Below are 11,844 nucleotides of genomic sequence, written 5' to 3'. Positions count from 1 at the left end.
ATGTGTAGCACATGGGAGAGTTTCCACTTCAAGACGTTCGATGGGGACATTTATCAGTACCCAGGCTTGTGCGAGTATAACCTGGTGTCTGACTGCATATCAAAACAGTTCTCAGTTGATGTGAAAAGAGCCCAAACCAGCAGAGGCCCAAAGATCAGCAGGATCGTGGTTAGCATCAATGGCAAAATGTTTTCTATCAGCGAAAACAAGGTCATGATCGATGATAAAATGTAAGATTCTAAAGAGCTGAAGCACTGCTTATTTTCTTCCTCAGTGAACACAGAGTAGCTGTAAAGATGTAGTGTGATATTCACTTAAATCATTTTCTTTCAGTACAAAGCTGCCCGTGTATGAATCAGGGATCCTTATAGAAGAGAACACAATCTACACCAATATCCGATCCAAAATAGGCCTGACGGTCATGTGGAGCAGAGATGGGGCAGTCACGGTAAGACATTTATTGTATTCCTGACTGATTTTTAGTATTTGGATTAGTAATAACTGAGCATTTATGAAAAAAATTGGCTGGAGAATGGAGCAATGACCATTAAAGGAAAACAGCGTCAAATTCTAAAATATCTCCGATATTATTTTGAACTTATTGCATTGCTTATTAATTATTATTATTTTTATTGCTGTTGTTGTTTTGTTTTAAAAAAAAAAAGAATAAATTTAATGTACAAGTAAATTCAACCTTGTTGAGTTTTTTTTTATTATTTTTATATATTTTTAAGTTTCACTGGTAGTTTCATAGTGTGTTTGTGTTTGTCAGCTTTTGAATATGACTATAAAATATTGCATCAATATTAACCACTAGTGCAAAACAAGACTTGCAGTTGTCATGCATTACATCCAGTCCTTAAACACTTAAAGGGATTTTTCAACCAAAACTGAAAACTAGTATCATTTACTTACTCTTCAGTATTCACAAACCAGTTTGGCTATCTTTCTTCTGTTGAACACAATATAAATTTTGAAGAAAGCTGGAAGCTTGTTACCATTGACTTCCATAGTATTTGTTTTTCTATGTAAGATGATGGTTAGTTTTCTTCTTTCTTCAAAATGTCCTAACAGAGGAAAGAATCTCATAAATGTTTGGAACCACTTGAGGGAGAGAAAATGATAATTTTCATTTTTGGTCTTTATAAAAAAAAATCTTTTTTTTAATATGTATTTTTTATTATCACAAACTCTTAATGTTTTCACCACCAAGAATGAAAAAGAACTTACAATTTAATCTCCCTCAAGTTGTTCCAAACATTTATGAGTTTCTTTCTTCTGTTAAACACTTAAGAAGATATTTTGAAGAAAGATGAAAACTTGTAACCTTTGACTTGCATAGGGAAAGCAAATATGGAAAACAAAAAATATACAGCTGTACTGATATTATATGAATGATAGTATTATCCAATGTAATGGATAAGAGAGTTCTGTTAATTATACACTTGCGGTTTTTGTCTGAACAACGAGCATGTAGACAAGCTTGCCTTTGACAGTTTGTGCAGAAATGATTTGGTCACTACTTTTTGGTCAATTTTACATTTTGGTCATGCAAAAATTTTACTCAGACTGTCCAGCAGAGGGAGACAGTTCACAGGATTCTCAAGAACTCTCCCCTGATTACTAGCTTAATTACTTCAATGATGATTGAGATTGGCTTGTTTCTATGTGTATTTAAAGCATATTGTTCACTGCTACGTTTGCTCAGTCTTGGAAGCTCATTATTTGTTTAGCCTTGCCTGCTTTGTCTATTTGGAACTCCTCATTGAAAGACTTTTGCACAAACCTTTTTTTGATTTTAGGTCAGGTATTACTTTTTGTTTGATTGGACAGCTTTGCCTAAACCAATGGTTCTCAATTCTAGTCCTTGGGCCCTCTTTCTTACTTAAAAAAACTGTATCAGATCATCAGCTTGTTAATAGAGAGAACTGTGTATGTCATTAGCTATGTTTTATATCCAAAAATGTGAATTAAATGCATGTGCAAAACAGGAACGTCATATAAGACAATATATAAGACATCTGAATAAAGCAGCGTTTCCATCCAAGTAGTCAAAGAGAACAAAATTGTCACTTCCTGATTAACTGGTAAAAAAAACAGTAAAAACATAATTTACTGTGCAGGAAAAGCTGCGTGAATCTTTTCTTTGTTTAATAAATCACTTGTGCCTCAGAAGGCAATCCTGACACGCAATGAACACGTGGTGGCACTTGAACATATGAGACGCGGAGCACAGGCACTCTTGACAATTCCCGAGGTCATTAATAATATAATAACACTAATACTGAAACAGTTAAGGCAGTTTAGAATGACCAAAACAACATATCAGAGGGGCTAACCAATCCTTTGTGGAACTGTGTCTTTTGACCTCACGTCTTTTATGTCTGAGTTTGCTTCTCTGAGAAAGACTTTAAATAAAGCCTGATTATTTGCTTACAATTTTGTGATTTCCTAAATAATTTTGGTTAAGGGAAAAACATTTCTGACAGAAAGCGAATTGAGATGAATGGCATTTAAAAAAAATCACTATAATTAGGTTATTGCATATATCTACAGTGTACATTCATATTAAAGATTGATTTGGCCAGTCTGCAATGAACTGAATTTTAAAAGATGGAGGTAATGTAAAATGATTGAAAATCTTTCTTTGCTTGTTCTGTTTTAGGTCGAGCTGGACAATAAATATCAAAATAACACCTGTGGATTGTGTGGCAATTTCAACGGGATTCCTGATGAGTTTGCTATATCAGGTGAGTTACTGTGAATGACTGACTTCTGTCTTATTTTGTTATTATTCCTTGTCTTATTATCAAGTTTCTTCATTACAAAATTAACTATATAATCTGTATAATTGTATAATGTATAACTGTATAATTAACTGTGTATAATCTTATTTAATAAAGAACCAGGAAACACACAAAAAATAGGCTACATTGAATTTGGGAATAAACACAAAGTTTTCAACCCAATGGAATTTTGTGAAAATCCTTCTGAAACAGATGAAAAGAACAACTGGAAAGCTAAATGTGAAAGTTATGTAAGTCAAAAGAGTCTTCCTTATGGGTTTTATTAGATTGATGAGGAATTTTTAAATGCATGCCTTATTCCTTTCCATGTCATAATTCACTATAAAAGCAAATTCAGAAAATAACATTATTGGGGGTAAATGCTAAACATACCTGTGTCTCCACAGAGAGCAGATTGTGAAGAGCTTTTCATGGCTGAAGCCTGGTCCTCTTGTGACTTGAGCTATTATCCATATGTAGACGCCTGTGTGTATGATAGATGCTTCAGCAAATCTTCTTCACTCTGTACGACTCTGTCTGAATATTCACGCCAGTGTTCACATAATGGAGGAACTCCATCAAGCTGGAGAACAAAAAAATTCTGTGGTAAGGGACTGTTCTGTTGTTACTTTGATTTGCTCAGGGGTGGACTTAACCATTAAGCAGGGTAAGCAGCCGCTTAAAGTCCCGGGGAATTAGGGAGCCCCAAACAATGCCAAGAAGTCCATATTAATCATATAGCTCTTTTAGAGATGTTCAATTATATGTTGTAAAATTTGTCTATAACCATTAAGATTTTAATGTTATGACTTCTTTTCAAAACCAAGGGCTCCCATGAATAGTGACACATTCCCCTCGTACTGCATGCAAATATTAAAATCATACTATTATACATAGTGTGTACTTGTTTTTATTTGCGAATTTATTGTATTTAATTTTACTTAAGGTTCCACTTAAAACATATTCTTAACATGCAATTAATGCAGATTTTTGACAAAAAAAGAATAAATTTACAGAATTTTTTTTTAAATAAATAAATAAATAAATAAATTATCATACATATATATACATACATATATATACATACATATATATATATATATATATATATATATATATATATATATATATATATATATGTATATATATGTATGTATATGTATGTATATATATGTATGTATGTATATGTATGTATGTATATATATATATATATATATATATATATATATATATATATATATATATATATATATATATATATATATATATATATATATATATATATATATATACAGAGAGAGTTTCAATGCTTGGGCCCCATATCTGGAATTGCTTAGGGTCCCCAAATCAATAATTCCACCCTTGGTTTTGCTTCCCTGTGTATATAAATCTTTAAATTGTTACAGTAGAAGAAATCTGGACTTTTTTTTAATAAATAAATTGCTATAAAAACTTTGAAATAAATAAACAATGGTGAGTGAAGTAATTGGATAAAAGTTCCTCCTACAATTTGTAACCTTTTTTTAATATTTGCATTCTCATGCAGCTGTGATGTGCCCTTATAATATGAGCCATTCTGAGAGCGGCTCCCCCTGCATAGACACATGCTCGAATGAAAACACAAACACACTGTGTGAGGAGCACAATATCGATGGCTGCTTCTGTCCACCAGGTCAGTCCCTAATTCACAATATTTAATTGAATCTCACCACAGCTGTATTTACAGTGTTTTATTTAATGAGATTGCTTTAAGAACCACTGGATTTTACAGTACAGTGTAAATTAGTAAGGCAGTCTTCTTGAAATATGTTGTCTGTTTTCTCAAAATACAATTAAAAAAACACTTTAAAATAACAGTACATGAATAATGATGTGTGAAAATGTAAACTAAACATTACTTATTATGGATTAATGATGAGTTAAGTATGCTAATTATACACTACAACATAAGTCACATAAGTTCATGTGTGAATAGGGGTTACCTTAATTACTTTAAGGTACATGTCAGTACATGTTGTTAATAAATGTTTTAACTGACATTTAAGTTTAGCCAAAATGTAACCATACTTATGAGCTGTTAATGTATGTTTATGTCATGACTTTACTTGAAGGGGCACATCACCATTAGCTCTTCCTTAACTACTCATGAACTCCTGTGTTTAAACTGTTCATCTTGATGTTGACAGAACACTTTTCTATGTTGACAACACTTTTCTATGGTTGTTCAGTGGAAAAGCACTAAATCGACGTCCATAAGAAGTTCATGAGTAGTTGAGAATAGGTTAATGATGATGTGCCCATATAAGTAAAGTGACAATATAATTATACATTAACATATCATGACTTCATTTTGGTTAAAGTAATCATAAACTAATTTGGTAATTAATGCATTAATTAACAAACAATCATGTACTAGCAAGTAATTTACAACATAGGCTTATTCTGAAAACATAGCCCTATTTACATTTCTGGAGATGTTCGAATTATGTAGCCAGAAGTACTAATGGCTTAATTTTCGAGTGAATTGGTGCTTTTGAAAAAAGGTTGGGTTTAGGAAAGAGGAGGATGGGTCAGTCAGTAAGTCAATCAGTCAGTCGACAGCGGCATCTTGTGAATTTTTACTCGAGAACAGCAGGCACTAGCGTAAGAAATTTGAGATCTCAAAAAGCATACACAGCGGCCCCTGGTGGATTCGCAAAAACAAAAAAAACGTAGCTCCTGGGACGTTTTTCGCCATCTCCAGAAATGTATATAGAGGTACGTTTTCAGAATGAGCCTGGGTGAGAAATTAGGTAGGCATTAATCACACATGAACTCATGTGACTCATGTTGTAGTTAAAGTTAGTTCATGATTAGCGTTTGGCTCATCATTAGTCCATAATTATGTTTACATATTAACATCATATTATATTATCTTATAGTTGTGTAAATTGCTTCCTTGTCCTCATTTGTAAGTCGCTTTGGATAAAAGCGTCTGCTAAATGACTAAATGTAAATGTAAATGTAAATTATTATAAAGTGTTACCAAAAGAACTTAAACTCGAGACTATGTACGTATGTAAGAACATGATTGATGTCTATTTTTTTGTGTATAATTTTGTGGGAAACAGACAATAGTTTGTGCATAAAGACGGAAAAATGTTTGTATTTATTTGAGTTAATATGATATGTCATAGGAACTGTGTTTGATGACATCTTAAACATGGGTTGCATCCCACGAGAACAATGTCACTGCAAGCATGACCGCATCTACAAACCACAAGAAGTCCTACATGATGAAGAGCAAGATTGGTAATGACACTTACATTTTTCAAAAGCAAACTTGTAAGTAAAACATTGTAGACCACACAATTATAGTATCTAATATCTGTAGTCTCGATAGTTTACCATGTATACAATTGTCTGGTTTACTTCAGTGTGTGTCAGTATGGAAAATGGCACTGTAAAATAAAACCAGTTCTCGGCCGGTGCTCAGTAGAGGAAGGATCTCACTTCACCACCTTTGATGGGCAGGAATTCACTTTCCATGGAGACTGTAACTATGTGCTCTCAAAAGTAAGGATGTTTTAGTTACAATCACAGTGTGTGTGTACTGGTTTTGATGGTTTATAAGTTCATTTTTGTGTATAATGTCATAGTTGTACTCTATTACAGTGGTTTACAGGGACTTGTCTGATGTCTTTGTAATTCAAAATGCTTGAAAAGCATACTTAATGGGGTCTTCTGACAATCAAATTTTGCAACAGGTCTCCTGTGAGAGTTGGGTTTAGGCATAGGGGTGTGATAGAGCCATATAATAAGTGTTAAAATACATTACGCCAATAGAAAGTCCCGGTAAACCACCAATACTATTTTTTTGTTATTAGAGTATTTGTTTCTATCATTTGTTAATATTATATGGAATTTATATTTATGAAACCTAATTCTCTGTGTGTTCCTAAAGGACTCTGTAGGGTCAAAGTTCATCATATTGGGTCATATTTCTCCTTGTGCTGCCCTTAGTTATGACACCTGCTTAAAATCCATAGAAGTGATATTTTACAATGACACAGTCAATGTGAGTACATTCCTTTATAAGCAAAATGTTACAGATTTGGCATTTTTCTGCTTGTGAGGATTAATGTCATTAATGTAAAAGGTAAGTTTGAAATTGAACATGTACTGTGTCTTCATTAGCGTCTGGTGATTTCTGAAGATGGGACAGTAAAACACAATGCAGTAGTTTTACTTCCATACACTCCAGGTAAAAGAGACAATCTCCATATCTTGTATTTGTTTAAAAATCTGTCTACTGAAACTTAAAGTGCTTCTAATATATACTGTTTTTCCTTGACCCATCCAATGTCAAAACACTTACTGTATGGTCTGAAGGGATTGGTCAATTGGTTGCTTTACAATAAGTTTTAGAAAAAAAAACATATCTGAATAGCAGCTGTGGAAGCTTCTTTAGCACTTGGATACAAACAATAGCATAGCTTTTACTGTTCTGATTTGAGTCCACATACTCATCCTTAAAAATACATGCAAAGTTTTTCTCTTTTAGAAAAAAGCATCTTCTCATCCTCTCAAGTAAAGCAACCAAGCTGTTCTAGGCCACAGCCACAAATAGGTTAAGGGTAGATTTGACAAGCAGTCATTTAAAACTCTGGCATTATGCTTAGTTTTGTATCTTTGTGCATGAAGTAAATCTAGAAATACTAACGACTTGTTCCAGGCAGTTCACATTCAGAATGACCTTTCTTTTGGGTAACAGGTAATATTTGAAAAAGCAGACTGTAGCTAGGGGGCAGTGTTAATTTCTGCCAATAAAAAAAAAAAAATAGGACAAAAAGTGCCAGTAACATGGCTGAAAACTATAAAATAGAGCGCTCTGATCCATTCATCTAATGAATGAACATTGTTCCATGTTAGTTTTATCTTTTTGACTACTTTTTAGTTTTGGTCAATGATATTGCAGGCTGATGTAGTCACTATCTAATAAAATGTTCAGCCTTATTCTCATTAGTTTTTAAAAATAACACTGCTTTAAGGAATGATGTTTGTGAAGGCAGATTTTTTTAAAGCATCAAACTCTTTTTCTCTTAGCTTCACGTCAATTCGTAGTGTTCAATCCATCATCGTTCTACATCCTGATTGATACAAACTTTGGGCTACGAGTGTTGGTACAGCTGGTGCCTCTCATGCAGGTGTACATCAACATGGATAAGAGATTCCAGGGCAGGACTCATGGTGAGAATTTGGGAACAAATCATCTGAATCAATAGTAAGGCAATCACAATGACCACTGATGCGTTGCTCATGCAAGACCATAACCTGAAATTTATTTGACTAAAGGAATAGAAGAATATATGCTATTACAACATATTCAGTTATGAATTATGAGTTTAAATTATGGAAACATGCTAAATCTGATTTAACTGTGTACATCTGGCATGCATCTTGTAATGCAATTAGCCATAATAATGAATAGTCTGACATTTTATTGCTGAAATTGCTACCATTATTTGACTGTTACATGCCTAAAAATGCAGGTTGGTTATTCATTTATGCAGACATTAAAGAGGCACCCGTCATCATTTTGCCAAGTACGATGCAATCATGGATTAACATCATTGTTGATCCTGGAGCATCATTTTTGTGTGAAAATGTAACTCATACCTATACCCCTAAACCCTACTATAACTGTAAATTAATGCCAAAATCAGAGGGGAAAAATAGATGGTTAACAGTCATGTTTAAACACATAAACCCAACCGAAAGCTTAAATTTAACATAAACGGTAAACGTATCGCTTAATTCTGTTTGGAATGTTGTTCCAGGACCAACATAGATTTTGTCCTAGATTTTATGTCCTACTCAGTGAAATCGGGTTGGCATTAAAGAGGCACATATAGAGATTTCATATAAAAAAAGGGCAAGTCATTCACATCTGCATGTGTTCGTTTGTTTGTGCAGGTCTCTGTGGAAACTTTAACAGAGTGCTGGCTGATGATATGAAGACCCCTCAGGGATTGGTGGAGGGTACAGCGGTTTCCTTCGCAAACGCCTGGAAGGTTGAAACAAACTGCGGTTCTGATAAATCTGTCATCCCCTGTTCCCACAACAGTGTCAGTGGTAAAATGCTTTTTTAAATTATATTTTTACTATAGATGAAAAAGAGGAGAAAACAATATTTATATTACATTATTTTCATACAATGAAAGAAGCCCTAGGCATAACTGAAGTACATGACAGAGGAAGTCTATGGTTGAATTTTCCTATGTTTGCTTGTAACACCACATGTTATGATTCCTGTAGAGATCTATGCTGAGGACTGGTGCTTCAAGATAATGAACAAGAGTGACGTTTTTGCCCAATGTCACAACAAAGTCAACCCAGAAAGCTACTACAAAGTATGAACTGAAACAGACCATTTTGAGAACTGTATAATTTTCCAAATTGCAATGAACCTCCCACAATTAATAGTGACACAACATGTTTGTATGCTTTCAGAGATGCAAATACGCCAGCTGTACCTGTGAGAGGAGTGAGGACTGTCTGTGTGCTGTGTTTTCCTCATATGTTCGTGCCTGTATGATTAAAAATGTAACGCTTGAAGGATGGAGAGAAAACGTGTGTGGTAAGAAGGCTGAAATATATTTTGGTAAATGGATGTGCATCAAAGATGATATAAATATAGAATTTAACACATGCACACTAAGGACAATAGCTAAAACGAAAATTGCACAACATCAAGTTCACCTTAACTATTACAATATCAGCCGTGAGGAACCACTATCAGAACTTTTATTCCACACTCTCAGAAATAGAAGTATCTTTTTAAAAGGGACACATTTGTACTTAAAGAGTCCATATTGGTACCTCAACAGTATATATTAGTACCTAAAAAATTCAAAAGGTAAATATTTGAAATACTGTACGTGGTCTCACCCAGTCATTGGGTCTCTGCTTGGCAGATCTGCCTTGCCATCGATTTGCGCCTTGCTGTTTAAATAGCAAATGAATTTGCGCTTATATGTGCACCCATAGGTGTCCTGGTCTAAAAAAGGAGGCGTGTTGAGGTGCATTGCTTGCGCGTTGCTATTTTGAGAAACTATAATAGTCTGTTCTATGGACCAGTACAAAGCCGGTCTATTGTCCAGCGCAGAGTGCGTTAGTTGTGCGCCTCGCTTACACATTGCTTAATACAGACAGGATGTACAGCAATACGCAAATATCTTTACATATGAAAAAGAATTTAAATATTAAGGATATAATGAGGATATATATATGATATAAATATAAAGGATTAAAATATTACAAAACATATTATTTTCTAGCCTACATAAATATAAAAACCATACTTTCATGCCTTCTTCATCTTGGAGGGCTTTTTCAGTTTAATCATAACAATTTGGTTTGTATAATGTTGTTATTATTATTAGCAGTATTATTTATTATATGCAGATTTATATTTGTTTTATTAAAAACAAGCTTAGATTTGCCCACCTGTCAGGTTTTAGACCATATGGGGCATAGCATGTGTATTAGGATATAACTCAATTTTTTGAACACACTTCGTTGTTATTGTTCATTTATTCATTTGCTGGAAATTAGAAATGAATTTAGAAAAAGTTTTGAAACAAATCTTTGAGCTTAACAAATGAAATTAATAATGTACAGGCTAATGGATGTCTGTGCGTACAAGAAGTTTCCCTATCCACGAGAGTGAAAGTGAAAGTAAATAATGAGGAGGCTCATCTCTAATTCTCGCGCTGTAGATGCTCTGTTTAACTGTTTTCTCACTAGTGAAGAGCTCAGTTTTTCCACTTACAAAGTCCGTCATGTAAATAGCAAATGCGCTATGGCGCGACGCAACTGACTCTTAAAGGCAATGGGAGATGAGACTCAGATTGGTTTATTCTCAAAACCCACTTATAACTCATTAAGAAAATAAGCTCAACCCTTTTAGACCATGCGCCATGGCGCAAAGCGGATTTTTTCATCCTTAAATTAGCAAAAGTGGATTCTGACACGCCCTTAATGCTTTTGTGCCTTGCGCTTTGCACTTTGCTCATAGATCATCAAAATAGAGCCGTAAGTGTCTGAAAATTCCCTCAGTCTTTATGTTTAGATGATCTGAGTTTGTCATTTGGAGAGTTTTGGCTTTGTAGAATGCATTATGTGCAATATTTACTTTTACACCACATTCCTTGAAACTGATCCCCACAGGCAAGTATATACAGAACTGCCCAGCCTCACAGAGATACTTCTATTACCTGAAGAGCTGCCAGCCTACCTGTCTTTCTCTTTCCTCTGAGCATACAAGCTGCAAAGAAGACTTTGTCCCTGTTGACGGATGTGCATGTCCAGATGGATTCTACAAGGATCAGGATGGACAGTGTGTACCAATTGAAAAATGTCCATGTTACGACAATAGAAAGATAGTCCAACCTGGCACATCTATCGACATTAATGGTCAATACTGGTAAGTGATTGCGAAATAGTTTTAAGCATTTAAATGTGTTTCAAATGTACACTTTGCAAACTGAATCTAAATCTTTAAATCTTGCTCTAGTGTTTGTGTGAATGGAGTGCTACACTGCGAGTCTGAGAAACCCCACATTCTTGGTAAGACAACATACTTTTGGTTGATGCTACATTTCCTCTCAATTGAGCTATATTTAGCTAGAATATGCCTTCAAATTTTGCTGTTCGTGTATATGAGCTACTACGTTTAGAATGTGTGCAAAGAATTGATAACCAGTTGGATTTTTACACAGTAAAGCTAGTAAGTAATGTGTATTTATATAGCGCAGTTATTGTGACTGTGACTATCCTGTGACGCTCCAGGGACAGATGAGTCTTAGCTGAGGCCAGCTTACAGCCTTCACCACTGAGACTGCAGCTCTGCACAAGACGTTAGGCCAGCGGAGAAATTAAAATGGTCGTGCCCAACTGAGTCGTTTCTCTCAAGGTTTTTTTTTTCTTCACTTTCGCCAATTAGTGAAGTTTTTTTCCCTCTCCGCTGTCGCCACTGGCTTGCATGGTTCAGGATCTGTAGAGCTGCGCATCGTTG

At 34.5% G+C, this 11,844-nt stretch overlaps 1 protein-coding gene across 1 annotated transcript in view; it reads left to right on the top strand.

The window, feature by feature from the left end:
- LOC130219056 (mucin-2-like) overlaps nucleotides 1-11,844 on the top strand; it is a 35,321-nt gene continuing 23,477 nt past the window's right edge. Inside the window, exons 1-15 of the mRNA XM_056451326.1 lie at nucleotides 1-230; nucleotides 334-448; nucleotides 2,666-2,750; nucleotides 2,904-3,037; nucleotides 3,194-3,392; nucleotides 4,333-4,458; nucleotides 5,963-6,077; nucleotides 6,203-6,341; nucleotides 6,963-7,029; nucleotides 7,872-8,015; nucleotides 8,742-8,900; nucleotides 9,084-9,178; nucleotides 9,279-9,405; nucleotides 10,998-11,253; nucleotides 11,344-11,396. Of these exons, the coding sequence (XP_056307301.1) occupies nucleotides 1-230; nucleotides 334-448; nucleotides 2,666-2,750; nucleotides 2,904-3,037; nucleotides 3,194-3,392; nucleotides 4,333-4,458; nucleotides 5,963-6,077; nucleotides 6,203-6,341; nucleotides 6,963-7,029; nucleotides 7,872-8,015; nucleotides 8,742-8,900; nucleotides 9,084-9,178; nucleotides 9,279-9,405; nucleotides 10,998-11,253; nucleotides 11,344-11,396 (2,044 nt within the window). The remainder of the gene's footprint in view (nucleotides 231-333; nucleotides 449-2,665; nucleotides 2,751-2,903; nucleotides 3,038-3,193; nucleotides 3,393-4,332; nucleotides 4,459-5,962; nucleotides 6,078-6,202; nucleotides 6,342-6,962; nucleotides 7,030-7,871; nucleotides 8,016-8,741; nucleotides 8,901-9,083; nucleotides 9,179-9,278; nucleotides 9,406-10,997; nucleotides 11,254-11,343; nucleotides 11,397-11,844) is intronic.

Source organism: Danio aesculapii, chromosome 25 (genome assembly GCF_903798145.1).
Source record: "Danio aesculapii chromosome 25, fDanAes4.1, whole genome shotgun sequence".
NCBI classification, from domain to species: Eukaryota; Metazoa; Chordata; class Actinopteri; order Cypriniformes; family Danionidae; genus Danio; species Danio aesculapii.
Note: the sequence above shows the minus strand (reverse complement) of the source record. Positions and strands in the feature narration are given on the sequence as shown.